The sequence below is a fragment of the Astatotilapia calliptera genome, chromosome 19, assembly GCF_964374335.1.
Source record: "Astatotilapia calliptera chromosome 19, fAstCal68.1, whole genome shotgun sequence".
NCBI lineage: Eukaryota > Metazoa > Chordata > Actinopteri > Cichliformes > Cichlidae > Astatotilapia > Astatotilapia calliptera.
In genome coordinates, this window is record NC_137440.1 from 15,729,379 (window position 1) to 15,749,040 (window position 19,662).

Consider the following 19,662-nt stretch of genomic DNA (forward strand, 5'->3'; position numbering starts at 1 on the left):
GTGTATACTTTGAGAGCTCGACAGGTTTTTCCCCATTTAGTTCCTGCATCCATTGCTGCTTCCTTTTAAAGATGTGGAAGCACTCTGTGAGCTCCACTGCAGAAAGTTGCTAAATATTTCATTGGTATTAATGAAGCAATCAGTTGCAAAGATGCGAGGCTGAAATCGAGAGGAAGTAGCTCTGCCGACAGCGCTTTCACAAAGACGCCTAAAGGACATGTTTATAAAACAACTTTTAATTGTAAAATCATCAACATGATAAACAAGAAAAGGGCAAGTGAAAACCTATTGTCCAAACTTTTGGATATTACATCCCCAGAACCTATACATAAAAAACGATGCTATCAAATGGCAGTTTTGTTTCATCATCAACCGTGAGATGACTGATTAAAGGATTTTGTTGGCTTAACTCCCCCCCCCCACCACGTACAATTAACATTTCTGCAGGCTTTATAACAACGAAACAATGCCAACAAATTTGAACAACCATGCCAACCACTAAGTTACCTAACGGTGTTCATAAAGATGCCAGCATTTACACGTTCATGAGGAAAAATGTGAACTGTACTTTGAAGAGCATGAGAGAGAGAGAAAAGAGGTAGATGTGAGAGAAGAGGATGCAACACCTGCAGAATGACAACATTAGCACTTTAACTTTTCATGTGCTGTTTATACATTACATTTAGCCCTCACTTGAAATAGTCCACCTTCTGCTCTTTATATCCACTGGATTATGCTAAAATAACCAAACAGAATTTAATGAAACTTTCTGGTCAGTCTCAGCACAGATCTGGCTCACTTCCTTCAAAGTAAGATCTGGTATTGGTGGATAATTCTTTCAGCACATTACAGAGACCGCTGTTTTAGCATTCCATCACTACAAGCCAGAGGAATGTGCCTTGACTGTCCATAAACACTGTACTGTATGAACAAGGCAGACTGAAAAGAAAAATGCCTGTTTTTACTCTTACACTAATGACAAAAAGTCTTTGTAAGTCAGCTCACTGACAGGAATTCTGTGCATTACTCTTTTCCAAATAACCCCTTTTATTGGTTTCGTAAAATATCTCATGGATGGTCTTCAAAAAGTAAACTGTATTAAAGGCAAAAAAACAGACAAACAAAAAAACCCATATATTTTATGGCATCATTGATGAACTTGTATTCTCCCCCCACTTAGTCACTGGAAGCCTGAAATTTGAAAACCTACAGCAAAACACATGGTGAATCTGAAGTCAAACCAAGTCCTCGACCTTGTTGAGCACAGAACGACTGATTTCTTTACCAACCAATAATCGACACAGAGTTTGCAAGCTGTAAAAAGTCAGACTTGATGTGAATTTGATGCTCGGCTGAAATGTTTGCTTAAACAAATGACTCATTTTCATACTCCCGCCCATTTTACCAGCATAAGCTCACCAATTAACTCACTCAAGGCAACCACAATGTGGAGCGAGGACACCAACCTCACCGCATACGACCTTTGAGAAGCATTTAAATTTTTAATGAAGGCCATCTGTGCATCCGAAGTGAATGGATGTATTCAAAATCTAAACACTGACTGAAAAGCATTTTGAAGGAACAGGTTCAGTGATGCTTAAGCTGTAGCATCAATGGCTTTTACGCGCTGAGCCGTTTTCATAACATTTAACATGAGATGTTTGTTTTAATTGTTGTGGTTTTCTTAACAAACTACAAAAACCTGTGTCGGCTGAAACCGTCTACAGAGCCTGAGTGTGAAATAAAGCAGCAATACCCAAACATACGAGCGGTGATCAATAATGCTTCCGTTCCTGTTTATCTATTAAAGTCATGATGGTTGGCAGAAGAGGCAGCTTGACCAATCATCTCACAGACAGGTGGAATCACTGTCAGCTGAGAAGTGCAGAGGATTCTGTGAAGACTGAGAAATGTCCTGCTGTGTGCGTTTTTATGACTGCAGACCTGAATGCCACCATGTGTCATGTAGAGGTTTCCGTGTTGGAGGTCCTTGAGGTGTTTTTTCCTATGCGGCTGCTTGTGTGGGTGTCTCAGCAGTTTAGAATGGGCCTGCTTCTGTCAGGTCTGAATGGGAACGCAGAGCTCTCAGAGTCAGATCTCCCTCTGTGAGGCCCGAGCGTAGCCACGGCCTGGGTGAACACACACATGATTGTTAAATGTTGCCTAAACACACAATAAACCGCCACAAAGAGACAAAGATAAGAGGATTTTCGCATTTCTGAATTTTGTGCCTCCTCATCCTTCTGCCTATGACTTGGAAATCAATCTCAGTACATATTAGATGTCTTAATTCCTAAAATGCTTCTGGAGGAGAGGGACGTACTTTGTAGACAGTTGTTGCTTCAATTTCTCAAGGTGAAAACTGATGAGGATTCCAGATGTGCCACATGTCACATTATGAAAAGATGGCTCACAAGCAAGAGCCTCAGGAGAGGAGGCAAGAAAAAGGAATCAGGAATACACAACCTGAGAAATAAGAAAGAGGGTGGAGTCCTGCACATTAACACATACCTTCCTGATCGCGGTCCAGTCCTCTAGGATGTCCAGATCTGGTAGCATGTAGACAATATATGGACGTAAGCAGAGTTAAGGACAGTGACTGACTGCCAGAGCAGGGATGAAATGTAATCAGACACATGGCTACAGCACAAGTAGTTAAGTTATTTAGGAGTAGAATCATTATGAGCAAGAGTAAAGACATTAGAAGGATATCAGACACCACCGACGGGCGTCTCCTCTTCTTATCTGGACTTAAAGCATCTCGCCTCTTCTTCCTTCCTGACAGCTCATCATTCCACAGCTCTGATAGAAAAATAAAAACAAAAACTCAAATGTTTTGTCTTTGCGTTCATTGTAACGTGACTTCCCGTATATGGTGGGAGGGTACAAACGTAATCAAACAACGTGAATGACTGTGTTACCTGATGTAATATCAATGCTGTGCCTGTCCTCCTCTAGTCTTCGGATTTTCTCCTCCAGCTCATTCTGCACTGTATCAAACAGCAGCAGCTTCTCACTCTGCACACACAGAGTCAAAATAACACATAAAACACATAATCATACACACAGACTGGATCAATTCAGTTTTATTTATAAAGCGCCAAATCACAGCAGTAATCACCTCAAAGCCCTTTATAATATAAAGACCATATAATAATACAGAGAAAACAATTGCATTACCACATATCTAAATTAAAAAAAAATAGTTTGGTATATTAAACGGTGTGTCCAACCTCCCAGTGTTGACATGCTGCCTGGATCTCACAGTCGTATTTGTTCTTCACAGACTCCAAACACAACTCTCTGTAGATACCTGCCAAAGACGGAGAGAGACACACAATATCCAAATGAATAAAGAGATCAGTGTGTCAAAGAACTTGTGCTATTACTAATAACACCTTTATTTGAAAGGGCGTGTCAAAAAAAAAAAGAAACTTGTTTTTGCACGTTCCGAGTAATGACACCATCTCTGTGCTATCTAACTTAACCTGGGCCAGCACTTTTCCCCAAGAGTCTGTTTAAGAGGTCCTAAAACACCACTTCAGTGCTGAGGCCAGATGCAAACAGCAAAATTCAAATTCACCACATCGTGTGGTTTCTCACAGTGGGGATTTTGCACTTGAGGATTGCTCCACATTTCCATACTGTGACTTAGATAGCATGCAAAAACTGGCTAATGTAAATCTTTACATAGTTAATAGTTGATATATAAAAAAAAATTCTGAATGGATGCAATGTATATTTAAATTAGGCTACATCTTGCCAGCAGTCTGATATGCACCAATGCACAGGTTATTGATTAAACACACCAACAGCAGTCTTCCTTATTAGAATGCTGCTTGTTACTAATTTGTTGCAGGATGGACTTGCATTATCCACTAGATGTATTTTGCCTATGTGTACTTTAGACAGTGTTTCCCACAGCCACTTACAGCCATACAGTCACTGACCATGTTTGATTAAATAAATACTGTTTACTCCTGGATTTTAAATTGAAAACAACACATTGGCTTACACACTTTTTCTGTAATTACAAAAAAAGGCACACAAAATGTGTTTCTGCAAACATTTCACTTTTAATTCATGTTACTAGGTTACATGTCAACTTTCTGCAAATGCAAAGCAGGCAACTCAACACCCTGCTGCACAAACTGCAACTCTACCAGAAGGCATTGCACAGCTGGCTACATAAACAACAAATGCAAGTGTGATGTGAAGGTGTCTATGCATTTAAGTTACCTGCCACCTTGGTGCGGACCTGCATGTTCTCCAGCAGTACTGCCAGAGGCTCCAGATATTCTGCCGCCCGGCCAGCCTCCACCTCTGCCAGCTTGCTGTTAACCTGACTGAGACGCTCACGATACAACCTGTACACAGACGCAGGAGTAAATATGGATGCAACTCACTGTTATATGACTTTCCTAAAACAACTCCCATTTGAAGCAAAGAGTCAGTCTTACTGGTCTTTGAGATCAGTGAATTGCTTCTCCAAGTTGCACATTTCATCCAGACACTCCATTCTTCTCCGCTCACAGTCCACCTCATCCATTTCTAGAACAGCATAAAACAAACACACCTTTGGTATGAAACGAGTCTTTGATGGAAGAAGGGAGCAACTCGGTGGCTATGTAAGAAAACTCTGCTGAGTAGGAATATAATGATATTCAGTTGAAGCTTTGACAACTTTGTAAAATCTGATTGATTCACTCAAGTATTCATTTTTAATGACAGCTGTACAGGAATGTTCTGCTCATTTCCTGCGACCAGTGTTTCTCACCTGAGCTGTCTCCATCCTCAGAGACAGAGGAAGTGTCAGAGTCCTCCTCCTCTGAGCTTGATGCCTCCTGCTCATGTTCCTCCGCCTCCATCTCCTCAGCTGTACTCTCCTTTTTCTCCCGGTCACGGTGCAATGGCATGGCGGCAACTCTGCGTCAGGTTACTGGCGTGGGACAGAAACATAGCCAGGTTGTTTTGCCAGTTGCACATACAATATTCAATTATTTGTTAGGCAGCAGAACTCCTATATTTTACTGATGGTAGTCACTCTCTTCTTCACCTCTTTTGTACACTGTTCATTGCTCTGGATGGTTGACCCCGGTATTTAAACTCATGTCCCCTCCCTACCTCTCCTCCTTGCTGTTTCACTGTTACACCTCCCTCACCATGATCACACACTTCTCTGCCACCTCTGACTTCCTCATGCAGTACCGCAGTTCCTTTCTTCACATCCTACCATATGTTTTCTCTAGATTATTTAAAACACTAAGGGAAATTACAAATCAGCATGCCACAACTAGTAGGTTGATTAAAACGTTAATAGTTCAGTTGCTGCTCTGATTGATGCGCTCATCCCGAATTAATTAAATATCACTAACAAATGTATTGCTAAAGAACATCAACTCTGTTTTTTCCTGCTAATAAAATTATATAACTTCTTAACTTAGAATTATTTCTGGGTTTTTAGTTTGATTACGTCCTTCATATATCCAGCGATCGTTGATCAACCAGGTGATTTTTTTGACTCACATTTACCTGTGTAATATTCAGCTTAACTAAAGAAGCTAATAATGTGGGATATTTGTTTATACTGTTCGTAGTGAACGACTTCTCATACACATTTTTCTTCAGTTAACTGTTTTTAATGGTGGAACTTGAAAAGTATCCTCAAGGTGTTTGAATATTATAGACAATAATCGTACACACTATTTTATTGCTTATGCTAGTTTATTCGCTAAGCTCTCCCTAGCTTAGCTTTGAAATTATTAAATTATTCAAAAAAAACAATACACGACAGCAGTATTAGCATTTCGTTAGCACGTTAGCAAGAGAATATAGTCAAGTAGCAAGAAAAACTATCACGACTTAATTACAAATATATACAAACAAGCAAGCTTTAACTGACTCACATCTTACAAGATAGGTGGTACTTTGCAGGATGTGTTGGGAAAAAATGTTTTCGGAGGGGGAAAAAAAAGTAAAAACTTATCGTTATACCTCAGTTACGATTACACTCGTGTGCTCCAGCTAAGCTAAAAACAAATCTCTGCAGGACGCCTTTATTTGTTTTGGGAATTGTAGTTTTTTTTTTATCTAGAATAGTCTAATGAATAGAGGACCACTGTGGAAGCTTAAACTACATTACCCATGTTTCACCGCTCTAGCTTGAGGCGGAGAGTTCGAACAGAATCCTGCACGTTTAAAACATTAAAAGATTAAAATCCACGTATGTCCAAAGTATGTAAGATCTGTGTGATATTTATGACAAACGGGATAGAAATTTTGCTTATTACTGTGGCATTTTTGCGTTGAATTTATCTGCTATCTATTATTTTGTTTCCCCCCCCCCTCCCCTCCTCCGCCATGATGTTTTCTAACTAAGCAGCTAGTGACTGTTGTGGAGAAGGGAGGTGCAATGGATGGATGCGTTGCCCCGCTACGCTGTACATATTTGTCTTAGTTTAAAGAGAATGAGTTTCTCTGATAATTTTTTACCCGTAGAAATACTCCACGCTGTTGCGGAGGGCTGCTAATGCTCCGGGAGACACGTTTTTCGTTATAGTTTGAAGATTAGCTGGCTACACAGGCTAGCTCCTCCTTGCTGTCTACCATCGCATTCTTGCGTCTCCTGCCTCAGGAATGTTTTCCAAAAAACCTCATGGGGACGTTAAAAAATCCACACAGAAAGTGCTGGACCCAAAGAAGGACGTGCTGACGAGGCTCAAGCATCTCAGAATAGTCATAGGTAAGTTAGAAAGCATTATTAAAGGGCGAACAGCTTAGCTTCTAGATTTCAGTTTACTGCCTTGGTGCATGCCACACCAAACTCAAGTCAGAAAATCTCCAAGTTCAAAGTTGACTCGATTGTAGAGAGACACGCCGGATTTCTTTTCACAAACCAGAACACAGAAGAATATTTTGAAATTGTCTCATTAATTCGGCATCATGTCCGTTTTCTTTCATCAAACATTTTGTAAGGTTATATTATTTTTTCTGAATTGTTTATCTCTGAAGTCATAGTTTCTCCCCCTTTTACCGTCAGAATGATGGATATGTAACTCTCAATATACGAAGTGAATTTTAAAGGAGCCTGGCTGCTTCTGCTGTCGAGTTAAAGGGGAAGCTTTAAGGTTGTTATTTATATTGATTGTTTAGCAATACCATTACATCGTCAGATTTATGAATGGAGTTTGGCATGGGGTGTTTGGATAAAATAAAATCAGGTGTGATGCGCGTTGAACATCTAAACAACCTCAGTGATGCTTCAGGCCGTTTGCCAGGCTTCTCTGGTTGCTGCAGGGGCGTGCCTGTGTGAGTTTTGGGGAAAGGCCTGATGTGTGAGAAATGCTGAATGTTTTCTTAACATGTGTTAAGATGTGTTGCAACACAACACCACATTCAGGGTTATGAATGCGTGGGAGAATAAAGGAAGATAGCAGGGTATTAAAGTGATGGATGAGTGTCTTTCACTGACACACTCCCACACCGACCAGAGAGGGAAATAGCCTCTACTATTTCCTCTCTGTGTCCAGTAGCTCGGCTTCCTGTTTCTATTGTAAAAGTTACTGGTGTCTGTGTTTGTGTATGTGTGTGCAAGACAGAAAAGGAAAGGGGTGTGCCCCCTCCCTGTTCTCTATTGGGAACACAGGACCATGATAAGAGGCTGAGACATAAACACACTTGAAGTGAAATGGTCTGAAAGGAAGCAGATGACTGAATAATGGCTAAAGACATGTTTTGCAGTCAAGTTGCCATATGAAATGAAGAAAGTGGTTTTCATTTGCACAACACTGAAGAATTGTTAACTGCAGCAGTTAAGTATTTGTTCATGTTGTTGTTGTTGTTGTTGTTGTTGTTGTTGTTGTTGTTGTTCCAGCCGTTGTGGGAAGCAGACAGGAGCACTAAGACTCTTGAGCAATTTTTAGGTTTTCAAAACTGGTCACACCTATTATGGCATAATGAGTAAAAGGAGCTGTTGCACTGCTATGCAATCAGGTTAATAAGCAACTGTTCCCAAATCCCTTTTGGCTTTCTTCATTCCAGACCCCCTCTCTCTTTACATAAACGAGCTTTATTTAAAAAAGAAACCTGGTGATAAACTCCTCAGTTAAAACCAGCTGTTCTACTATTCTAATAACTTAACTACAGATGAACAGATGTTTACTGTGAGTTCAGTAGTGGTCCAGTCAGACTTTCTCATACAAGGCAAGAAACAGTGTTCAGATTATTCCAGTTAAGTCCTCAGAGTGAGTCATGAGTGATTTTTTTTTAATTATTTTTTTTATGTATTTGTTATTTTTTACTCGTGTCTTGATGAAGAAAGTTTTGTTTGTTTCATTTTATTCAAATTGATAAAAACTTTTCTCTGTTTAAAAGTCCAAAAAGGATGTCCAGATGATGTTGAAAGTTTGATTTTTCACAAAATGTAGTTAAATGGACAAAATCAGATTTAACTTGCAGCGTACTGTGCAAACATCCCGAGCCACTGTCCCTTTCTTTATATTTTGCTTTTTTGTATTTTTTTTTCTAAATTTGGTCCTGAGGTAAAGTTTTGCAGGCTTTCTAAAGGTCTTTCAAAGTTGTTGTTTTTTTGTTTTGTTTTCTTTTGTTTCTTTAAAATTGGCTACTTTTTCACCCATTTTCAGTCCAGTCTTTGTTCCTGGTCATTTTCATATTATGGTTAATGTCGCTTAAAACTGACCTGCAAACCTTCAAGCATTACAAAGGGTACTTAACTCAAGGGATGAACTTTGTGTATACACAAAACAGAAAACTTAGCAAAGAACCAATTTTAAATTGTATCTGTAACAAAAACACACCATTTCTTCACATTTCTCAAGTCGAAGTTATAAAAATGCCAAAGATAACACAATTTTACAGACTTGTAATAGGTGTTTGGATCAGTTCATCTGCTGTGTCCAAAAGCCTGATTAGAAGTCAGCTCAGTGGAAGGGTGGGTGTTAAGAAGCCAACTGAAAATCAGCTGCAACAAGTCTGATGGTGTGATGAATCCAAATTTTTTTATTTTTGCTTCAAGTCATTGTCATTAAGTATGCAGGAGGTCATGAAAGATGTACAACAATCAGCTTCTGTAGCCATCTGTAAAACACGATGGAGGCTGTGTTATGTTGATAAATAATAAACACAGAAAGGTGCCATCAGATCCACCATTGGATTGGCAACAGTAGGAAATCATATCTGGATAGAAAAACACACAAATAAACATTATCAGTCATGGATTAGCCTCGCAAAAACCTGGACCTCAACATTATTGAACCACTGTGGGATCATCTAAAGGTAGCCAACATCCGAAGAAGAGCTTTGAATGTCTGTCAAGAAGTCTGCAGAACTATTCCTAAAGGCTACTTAAAGAAGTTAAAAGAAAGCTGCCTCAGAGCGTTCAGACTGTGTTTAAGAATAAAGGTGGTCGTGCCAATGTTGACTTTCAAGCTCATTAAGATTCTGCAAACATTCAAACAATGTGTTGACTATCCAACTAGGAGTAATGCATGAACGATAACTTAACAAGCAGCCAGGAGAATTAAAGTTTAGACAGACTGGGAAAAATATTAACTTGAAGCTGTACTGCATTGGTGCTCCATCACACATTAACTGATGTCCTCAACTAGTGCAGCCACTTTACAGTCTGTAGTAAGAATCTGTAAGGTAATGAGACTGTATGGCATTACTTAACAGAAGCATTTTTGTTATACAAATGTTTTTAAGGAAATAGCATGGTTCCTAAAAGCTGATTTTGTTTATTTGTTTTAATATGCCATTTAATTGCCATACATTGCAAGGAAAATTCTTAATTAAAAAAACAATTCCTAGAGCTATACATGCCTGCATAAATGATTAAAGAGAATATTGTACAAATATGTCGTTACATTTATGAATATAAGGGTTTGTCTTTCCAGATACAGATTTTGGAGACACTAATTCCTTTGGAGTTTCATCAGGAAGGGTGTCAGGGGTAAAAATCTGCCAAATCAAACAAGCCGCCCCACCCACTGTGGCGACCGCCTTGAATAAGGAAGCAGCCAAAAGTGGGTTTGTCCTGTATATGGAAATTTCTGGGACAACCAAAAAGGTGTTGGCCTTCAAAAGAAGCAAAATCACAAGGACTGTGATTTAAAACTGTTTTACTTAAGCATAAAATTCATTTTTGTTTGTAAAACAGCCAAAAATATCAGCAAAATGCTTAAACTTCTGTTCTGTCCACTAACAAATGAAGGCCTGTTATGAGTTAACGCAAGTAATTTTTTCAGTTCTGTTTTTGCTTGTTTAGCGAACTCGAGCTTTAACAGTATTGCACTGTAGACCTGCACCACTGAATTAAGAAAAAATATTATTTATGAACATGTTGTCTGTTTCAAGAATACGCGAATTCACCATAATGATGCTGTGCGTCTTACAACTGTGTTATTGAGCTTAATGAACAACTTCTGAGAAGGTCACTTCTTTGCAGGATCCTCAGTGGGTCATCTGGTGTTAAATTATGGGGCACAGAGGGTCGAAGTTTTATCGTGTGTCATCCATAGTGAAAATATATAAGATAAGATAAGATAAGATAACCTTTATTAGTCCCACACGTGGGAAATTTGTTTTGTCACAGCAGGAAGTGGACAGTGCAAAAGTTATGACGCAAAAATTAGAATACAATAAGAATAAATACAGTACACAGCTGTACAGAATAGAATAAAATAATATACTATATACAGTAGAATAAAATAGAATAAAAATATACAATAAGATAAAAATAGAATACGAATGCTATATACAACTGAGTAAAAATACAACGATGCCAGAAAGGATTATTGCACTTAGTGTTATTGCACATGTGTGGATGTGTGTGTTTGTTCATATCCCTGCTGTTTGAATCAGATGAAATAGCAGAAAAGACTCTGCATCATTTGCTAAGAGATTCAGAATCACACCACAGCCTTTTTAAAACTTGTGGTGTGTTTCGGTTTTGCTTTTTAGGCTATGGGGACCAAATTCGTGTTTGTGCATGACCTTCAGCCACAGTGGTGGTTGTGTTTCAATATGAGTGTGTTTAAACCAGCGTGTTTGTGTGTGTGTCTCTTTCAACTGCTGCCATTAATGGTGAGGTGCAAAACACATCAAGTAAACTTCCTTATTCTTGAAAAGAGACTGTTTGCATGACAAACTGAGCTGTGTGTTGTTTTTACAGCTTCTTTACATAACACGGGTATATTTAGAGCGCCCATATATGGTGGTAGGGTTATTTTATTTAAATATGCTTCCTGTGAAGAAGAGTGAGAATTTTCCTCTCACCACTGTGTTTTCTCCATTTAAGCATGAATTTTGACTTGTAGTTGAGTCGATTTGTGTTTGTATTTCATGTGTAAAGGTTTAAGAGGCTTTACAGGGGTGCACAATAGACAAAAGAAACAAGCATAGGAAAGCTAATTTAAAACGAAATCACACAGAAGTGATACAGTGCACATACAGGCTGATACTGATAACACAAATGTTCTCTGTATCTGTAGTGTGTTCGATCACTAATGTGGCTGAACCTGCTGGTTAGTACCCCTCTGCAGCGGTACTATAAAAAGCACCATTTCCTGTTACCATCATAAACCAACAACACAAGTTAAACGGACAATTTTTTTTAAAAAGTGTCTCTTTATGGGTTTCTGGTAATCAGTAGAGTTTCCTTTCATGACATTTTAGGTCAACTATTCCAGAGATTTGGGAAATAAACAAGAAAAGCTCCAACCCCAGTTTGTCTCTGAGGAATACAGGATGTCTTAGTTTGACAGGCACGTATGAGTGTGAGTTGTCACAAAAAGATAGTTGTGAAGCATTTTATATTTCTCACTATTTAATACTATTTAATATCTGTTTTAAAATCAGACACTTGAAGCCAGTGTCCTATAAGACTTGTTATTCCCCAGTTATTGGTTATTCACAGAGTCAAAGTAAAAAGAAAATCTCTGATTTCTTAAACTAGAGGGGTCGAGTTGAAGATGCACATGCGATGTTTTGTTTGTACAGAGGTGGGATTGTTAAGAGGAATATCCAGGTCTTGTTGAGTGTGTGATGTTTGGTTAATGTCTGTGTAGGTTCTCTGTCATCCAAGTCATGTTAGTCTAAGGAGCTTGGAAAGAAAGCGGCTGGATTTTTAAGCCTCTTGGATGAGAGATTAAATGTGTTTAAGAAAATGTAAAGTTACATTCATGTTAATGGGTGTAAACGCTGAAGCAGATGTAGGGGAATTTATTGCGTTTTAATTTTTTTCCTATTCTCCTGAATGTGTATGTTCGTTGACCCTCTGATCCTTTGTACCGTTAATTTTTTTTAGAAAATGCGGAGCCGGCCGAGCTGAAGCAATTCTTCGACCTGAACTATTCTCATATCTACTATGTTTTCTTTGAGAATTTTGTCACCATTGAGGTCAGCCTCAAGCAAAAAGGTAAGTATTACAGGTGGTATAAAATGGTGGTTTAACGGGTATTGTAGGCATAAATAAATTATTCTTTGTTTTTCAGGTCATAAATCTCAGAGGGAAGAGCTGGACTCGATCCTCTTCATCTTTGAGGTATTTGAAACCTTACAGATTTTTAGATTATAAGTATTGTACAGTTTGATTTCATTGAGGATATGTCACATTTGCACTTGCACGTCGTTGCCAGAATCTTAAAGCTAACTGTTATATCTGGGATATTTTTTTCTACAACATTCAGTCCTACGAAGCTGACCTCAAAATGTCGGGGTTTGTTGGTAGAAATAAATAACAGGACAGAGTGTGGCTGCACGGTGGATCCCTGACATTTTGTTAAACCACAGAGGTGTTTGTGCTTCCAAACGCTCGGCCTCTCTGTTGGTGTTCTCGATGGATGCCATAACACTGGCTATCATTCCACTGAATAAAAGACACTGGCATGTGGTGGTGCTTAGTGTAGCCAGGATAAGATAGCTGTGTGTGTGTGTGTGTGTGTGTGTGTGTGTGTGTGTGTGTGTGTGTGTGTGTGTGTGTGTGTGTGTGTGTGTGTGTGTGTGTGTGTGTGTGTGTGTGTGTGTGTGTGTGTGTGTGTGTGTGTGTGTGTGTGTGTGTGTTACTGACCTCCGTTTGCCCCTCAACATATTTTCAATTCAGAGCAGGGCTGGGCAGAGCACATTTCCAGTGAGAATTAAGATAAAGGAAGATGCTTAATGCTGATTTTCTTGAAGAACTTTGGCCAAACAATAAACAGTTGATTGATTAGTTACGTTGTGATATTAACTTTCAATAATACCATAAGAGTGCAACTATGTAATGAAAACATAGCAACAATTTTTCCATTATTGCATTGCACGAATGAGAAATTAACCAGCCAACTGGTGAATTCATCAATGAATGGGCAATATCAAGGTCAAGGTTCTTTATTTGTCACATGCATAGTTATACAAGTATAACACACAGTGAAATGTAGCCTGACACGCTCCTCGACATGTGCAAAAAATTGGGGGGGGGGGGGGGGGGGGGTGTAGAGGAAAAACATTATTTATATATATATATATGTATATATATGTGTGTGTGTGTATATATATATATATATATATATATATATATGTGTGTGTGTATGTATATGTGTGTGTGTGTGTATATATATATATATATATATATATATATATATGTGTGTGTGTGTATATATATGTGTGTGTGTGTGTATATATATATATATATATATATATGTGTGTGTGTGTATATATATGTGTGTGTGTGTGTATATATATATATATATATATATATATATATGTGTGTGTGTATGTATATGTGTGTGTGTGTATGTATATATATGTATATATATATATGTGTATATATATATGTGTGTATATATATATGTGTATATACACATATATATATATATATATATATATATATATATATATATATATATATATATATATATATATATATATGTGTGTGTATATATATATATATATGTGTGTGTATATATATATATATGTGTGTGTGTGTGTGTGTGTATATATGTGTGTGTGTGTGTGTATATATGTGTGTGTGTGTGTGTATATATGTGTGTGTGTGTGTGTATATATGTGTGTGTGTGTGTGTATATGTGTGTGTGTGTGTGTGTGTGTGTGTGTGTGTATATATATGTGTGTGTGTGTATATATATGTGTGTGTGTGTGTATATATATGTGTGTGTGTGTAGTATATACACTGGGTGAATGTGCAGTAGTAGCAGCAAGCAGGTGAATTCTGTACATTAATATGAATAGACATCTGACTATTTTACAGGATAGACAATATAAACATATTTAAAATTAAAGGAATTGAAATGTACATTGTGCCTTGGTTTAGTGTCTGGAAGAGTCCTGTCTCAGTCAATTATAGATGATGTGAGAGGGCGGGTGTGTGTGTTTAGGGCATGGATGGCTTGGGGATAGAAGCTCCTCTTGAGTCTCTCTGTCCTTGCCCGGAAGATGCGGAACCTTCTACCAGATTGCAGAAGTTGGAACAGTTTGTTGCCAGGATGGGACGGGTCCTTCAGTATCTGCGCTGCTCTAGTCCGGCATCTCCTGGTGTAGGTGTCCTGAAGCGGGGGGAGAGCAGTCCTGCAGCAGCGTTCTGCTGTACGGATCACTCTCTGGAGAGCTTTTTGGTCCTTCACACAGCTGTTCCCAAACCACGATGTCATGTTCTGTGTGAGGATGCTCTCCACAGCGCCTGTATAGAAAATCCTGAGGATCTTTGGAGAGACCCTGAACTTCCTCAGTTGTCGTAGGTGATACAGGCGCTGCCTAGCCTTTTTGGTCTGGACCTGAATGTGGGCAGCCCATGTCAGGTCTGAGGAGATGTGGACACCAAGATACTTGAAGGACTGCACCTTCTCCACTGGAGCTCCATTGATGATAATGGGCTTGTAGTCTCTGTGCTGACCCCTTCTGAAGTCCACCACCAGCTCCTTGGTCTTGCTGACGTTCAGCTGGAGGTGGTTGTCTGTAATCAATAATATAGCAAGACTCACTCTTAACGTGAATCTCTTTTTCATTTATTTAGAAAATACTTCAGCTCCTACCTGAGAGAATCCAGAGCCGATGGCAGTTCCACAGCATTGGTAACTCACTTTTAACCAGTATTTTACACTGTGGCCACTCACACGGTTACTCCATATGTAATGTTGAATCTCAAACAGCCTCTCAAAGCATCTTAGTGCTTCTGGCAACTTCTTGAGTTCAAAGAGAGGTAAGAGTAGCTGTGCACTGCAGGTGATGAAGCTGACATGCCTTTCTCTTTCAGGGCTGATTCTGAAGAAGCTGCTGCACACTGGGAACTCTCTGAAGGTACTGCTCAGTGATTCAGTGAAACTCCTTTACCTGTCAGTCATGGCTCTTGATCCAGAGTCCACAGGACTGGATAGTCCTATGGACCTAGAATCTTTTTTGCAACGTTGCCTGAGTTCATTGAGTTTTGCTGGGCGTTCATTTATGCATTCATTTATCCCTCCCGTCCTCTCATTTTTTTGGTTTGTTTTTGTTATTGTAGATCCGCCGTGAAGGTGTGCGCTTGTTCCTGTTATGGATGCAGGCCTTACAGAGTAATGCAGAACGTGAGCAGCTCTGCATGTTTGCCTGTTTGATTCCTGGATTCCCGGCTCCGCTCTGCCACGGGACTCCACGGACCCTGGATACTCTAATCAACCCACCACTGAGTTTGACAGAGAGTTAGTTTTATCAACACACACTCTCAAACACAGTGCATTAGACTCATAGATACATTACTTCTTTTTTTTTGCACCTCTAATATATTAAAGATATTTCGCAGCCTTTAATGTCATACCATACTCTGTTTTTTTCCTCTCTGCAGCTCAGGTGACTCCAGAAGAGATCACTCCACTTGTTCCTCCCCAGTCAGGTGATAAGAACCAGGAAGATCTCACTGCCTACTTCCTAGAAGCTCTACTGAAATACATGGTAAACCAGGTATTATCTTGATTCTTTACTAACACAGTTAACACAGCATAACTACACATGTTGCAGTGCCTTACTAATGCAACTCACGCTAAAAGCATGGGAGAAACCGAGTTTTGGGTGCATCACTCACTGATTTGGTTGTGGCCACATCTGACAGTGAATTAGGTATTGACCTAGTTCCTTACTGGAATCATTAACCCCTAAAATACAAATTGCATCCCCTGTTGCTACACAGTAACTTGGCGCTTGTATTTCCTCTGCTTGCTGCCATCACACACTGATAACATTTTTCCCCAAAACAATGGTGCTCTTCTCTGCTTGACCCTATTCTGCTCTCCGTGCGACACAGGCTTGGTTGTCTGTCTGTCTAACTGTGTGTTTATGTTTCTATCAAACAGGCAAAGTCTCTAGAGTGGCGGTGTAAAGAGAACCATGAACGTGGCTTCAGTTTCCTCTTTGGTCATTTCAGGAAGTTCTACCTTCCTCACATCTTTCCCAACTTCTCCATGGAAACCAGCCTCTACAGCCCCATGCTGGGTTAGTACTACTAAGTCATTTAGATCTACTAAATAAGCTTATTTAACCAAAGAAACATTTATTTATTTGTGATGTGTACTGGGGAAAACAATGACCCTTCAATTTAGACAAGAGGGAGCCAAATCTGGAGTGGAGTAATGATAAATGAACTCATGTTTTGGTCTTTCTAAACACTTAAAGCACTTTTGTGGTACTAAAAGTGCTGCATTCACCAATTCACACACACATTACACCAATGGACATTCGGCATGGACTCCAGTTAATTAATGATCTGCTCTACCTACTAAAACTGAACAGGAGAAACATGAGCCCCTGAGACCTGGCTCATTATCATGGTGGAGCACCCAGCTGTCGTTGCATCGCCGTTTGAATAGTTTACAAACATTGCTGGACGTTACAGTAGAACTCTGCTCTGACAGTCTCACTTTGAAGGATGCTGTGTTGTAAGCACTGTCCTTTTCTGAGAAGACTGGTGTTTGTTCCACACTGTGCTGCTTTTATTAGCTATGCAACATGACTGTGTTGTGTTCACTTTGTGCACAACAAGAACAGACTCAAAACTCGGTGATTGTACCTCATAATTAATCCTGTGCCCCTTAAATATATATTCCTCTCTCCGTCATCCATAGATGTGCCTCCTATGCGTTCTAAGCCGTACTACAGTGTTGTGCGCAGAGAGCAGGACAGCGGCGAAACGCTGTATTGCACTAAGGAAAGTTTCCTTCAGGCTCGAGTTGTCTTTATCCGCTGGCTGGTTTCCTTCTGGCTCGAGCCACGACCCAACACACATACCCACATCCCAGGAACAGAGGGAGAGAATGTCCCCAAGAACATACAGGTAAGTATGAGCACATTATTATGCATCACTTGGTTCTTGTGTTTTAACTGCTCAATTTGCAGAAGCAAATGCGAAAGATTTTAAAATACCTCTGACCCTGTCTCTGCTTACCTTCAGCGAGCAGCAGCTGGATTTGCAGCTCGCTCCACAGGCAGCTCAGAGGACAGCGGTGGGGGAGGGATTCGATCTGACAGCCACCTTGAAGCAAGCGGAAGCTCAAGTGGGCGAGGAGGAGGAAGCATGGAGCTCTCCGGAGGTGCAGGGACTGAACCTGAACAGAGCCACTCGAACACATCTACACTGACAGAGAGAGAGCCCAGCTCCTCCTCACTCTGCTCCATGGATGAAGAGCAGCTGACAGACATGGAGGTGGTGAGAAGAGTGCTGACCAGCTCCAGAACCAACGTCAACTTCATCACAGAGATCTTTCGACAGGTTAAGGAAAAATGGTTATTTATCATAAAGTGAGAACAGTTTCCTTGTATCTTTCTTGACATGTTCATATTCCCGGTTGCTGCAGGCGTTTCTTCTTCCCATGTGCGAGGCAGCGGCAATGCGAAAGGTGGTCCGAGTTTACCAGGAGTGGATCTCCATGGAAGACAAACCAGTTTTCATGAAGGAGCCAGAGGAGGGCCCTTATCCTATAGTCACGGCCACAAGTATGGATACAGGCTCGCAATTCGGAGACAAAGATGATGAGGTGAGAAATTTTGTGAAATCAGTCATGTAATTAGCTGAAATACTCAGGTAAACGTTCTGTACATTAGCAGCCAACAAGTTTCAGTTCTCAAGACCAGCTTGAGGTAAATAGAAGTGTTTATTTGTGTACTTTCCTTTTTTTAAGGGAATGAATAAAGTGATTGACAGTGAATTGTTGGAATACAGTGTTCATGCTGGAGTTCAAACTACACTACAGGTATGTTCTCACACACAAAAACTGCCAAACTTCCACAATCTTGGTGTTATTTCTTAAATATTTCTTGTGGTTTTGATTGCCTTTCTTCCGTCTCTGTCTCCTCTACAGGTGTTTATCACCCACTCCTCTAACGTTTTCCTGCTGGAACCAGCCAACGACATTAAGATCCTTTTGGAGGAGCATGTCGATATGTGCAAGCGAGTGCTGAACATCTACCGCAGCCTTGTCATGCATGAAACCATGGACCAGAAGACATGGTAAAAACACAAACAGCAGCGTAAAATGCCATCTAATTACATTTGTGTGCTCTCAACTACCTGCTGTTTCTGATTAAAGAAGAAGAACCGTTTAGCTTTAACGAGTGTTCCTGAATTTGTAGGGAGCAGATCTTGCTGATTTTGCTGAGGGTGACAGAGTCAGTAATGAAAAGGCCTCCATCCATCATGCCTCAGGGCAAGAAGAACAACACATTGTCGGGCAGATTAGCTGGACCCATCTTTCAGGTACGTTATAATAATGTCATGAAAATAAGGAGGCTCACTGGAAGGCCCGGCTACGCCGGCTCAGTCACTTCCACACACACAGCCACTCGGCTGGAGAGAGGCCTGGGGTTGGAGCTGGGGCAGGGTCAGGGGGGAAGCTGGGAACAGGGGGTTCAGGTAAGTTTGGCTCTGTGGCTGTTATCAGCCATAGAACAGGCGTACACGAGACATTAGCATCTGGGACTATAACGGATAGCAGTGGGACAGGGGGCACAGCAGGCCTGGAAACCCGGTCATCATCTAAAAGACTTCTATATTTCAATATTATATAATCATGTGTTTTAATATGTTACCACACTCTAGGGTTGCCAGCATGACTTATTTTACTTCATCCCTCTCTTTCTGTACAGACACTGATAGTAGCCTGGATTAAGGGCAACTTAAACGTCTACATAAGCAGAGAGCTGTGGGATGACCTCCTCTCTGTCCTCTCCTCCCTAACCTGCTGGGAGGAGCTGGTCACTGAATGGTCACTGACCATGGAGACGCTTACAAAGGTACTGAACAGGGACCACATATACCTCCGCTCTGCTATTAATATAACTAGATAAATTCAGTTCAACACTTATCCAAGTCCTCCAACTGTTACCACCTAAAACAGTGTGGTAAAAGATTAAAGAATTGTTATGTCTCTGTGTCTTAGGTTTTGGCAAGGAACCTGTACAGTGTCGATCTGAATGAGCTGCCTCTCGACAAGCTCAGTGAACAAAAACAGAAGAAACATAAAGGAAAAGGTGAGTCACTTTTACCGACCTTCAAAAGACATTCCTGTGACTTCCTAAGAGCATATCTGGAACACAGCCGGCTGATTGTCACATCGCACTGCTGGAACCAAATGCAGCTCTGGAATATAAATTGGTCTGTTCATGTATTATTTTTTGACTGCA

The 19,662-nt window shown here is 40.1% G+C and overlaps 2 protein-coding genes across 10 annotated transcripts in view; one reads left to right on the forward strand and one right to left on the reverse strand.

Moving 5' to 3' along the window:
* Window positions 1–1,023: 1,023 nt before the first annotated feature.
* Window positions 1,024–6,057, reverse strand: brms1la (BRMS1 like transcriptional repressor a). Of its 3 annotated transcripts, none has more exons than XM_026151444.2 (9): window positions 5,995–6,057; window positions 4,778–4,939; window positions 4,461–4,551; window positions 4,240–4,367; window positions 3,234–3,313; window positions 2,922–3,018; window positions 2,713–2,802; window positions 2,512–2,576; window positions 1,024–2,129 (listed from the first exon to the last, which is right to left on the reverse strand). In XM_026151444.2, the coding sequence occupies exons 2-9, from the start codon at window positions 4,914–4,916 to the stop codon at window positions 2,031–2,033; spliced, it is 789 nt and encodes a 262-aa protein (XP_026007229.1). In that variant the 5' UTR covers window positions 4,917–4,939; window positions 5,995–6,057; the 3' UTR covers window positions 1,024–2,030. The 3 variants fall into 3 exon arrangements, with proteins under 3 accessions (XP_026007229.1, XP_026007228.1, XP_026007227.1); XM_026151443.2 differs by having other exon boundaries at window positions 5,914–6,054; XM_026151442.2 differs by having other exon boundaries at window positions 5,907–6,048.
* Window positions 6,058–6,376: 319 nt separating this feature from the next.
* ralgapa1 (Ral GTPase activating protein catalytic subunit alpha 1) overlaps window positions 6,377–19,662 on the forward strand; it is an 83,030-nt gene continuing 69,744 nt past the window's right edge. For 6 of the 7 annotated variants that reach the window (XM_026152975.2, XM_080293824.1, XM_080293821.1 and 3 more), the window contains exons 1-16: window positions 6,383–6,742; window positions 12,326–12,436; window positions 12,513–12,562; window positions 15,029–15,086; window positions 15,269–15,312; window positions 15,515–15,692; window positions 15,836–15,951; window positions 16,341–16,479; window positions 17,109–17,317; window positions 17,435–17,752; window positions 17,838–18,017; window positions 18,162–18,233; window positions 18,342–18,490; window positions 18,613–18,736; window positions 19,126–19,272; window positions 19,419–19,509. In XM_026152975.2, the coding sequence (XP_026008760.2) occupies window positions 6,637–6,742; window positions 12,326–12,436; window positions 12,513–12,562; window positions 15,029–15,086; window positions 15,269–15,312; window positions 15,515–15,692; window positions 15,836–15,951; window positions 16,341–16,479; window positions 17,109–17,317; window positions 17,435–17,752; window positions 17,838–18,017; window positions 18,162–18,233; window positions 18,342–18,490; window positions 18,613–18,736; window positions 19,126–19,272; window positions 19,419–19,509 (2,092 nt within the window). In that variant the 5' untranslated portion in view covers window positions 6,383–6,636. Of the gene's footprint in view, window positions 6,743–12,325; window positions 12,437–12,512; window positions 12,563–15,028; window positions 15,087–15,268; window positions 15,313–15,514; window positions 15,693–15,835; window positions 15,952–16,340; window positions 16,480–17,108; window positions 17,318–17,434; window positions 17,753–17,837; window positions 18,018–18,161; window positions 18,234–18,341; window positions 18,491–18,612; window positions 18,737–19,125; window positions 19,273–19,418; window positions 19,510–19,662 lie in introns of all 7 variants that reach the window. The other variant, XM_080293822.1, reaches the window with a different exon arrangement.

Coding starts and splice junctions, on each gene's coding strand:
- brms1la (XM_026151444.2), bottom strand. CDS start 4,916: ATGCCATTGCACCGTGACCGGGAGAAAAAGGAGAGTACAGCTGAGGAG. Junction 4,368..4,460: donor TTCACTGATCTCAAAGACCA/GTAAGACTGACT, acceptor GTCTGTGTACAG/GTTGTATCGTGAGCGTCTCA. Junction 2,130..2,511: donor ACTGGACCGCGATCAGGAAG/GTATGTGTTAAT, acceptor GTGTTCACCCAG/GCCGTGGCTACGCTCGGGCC.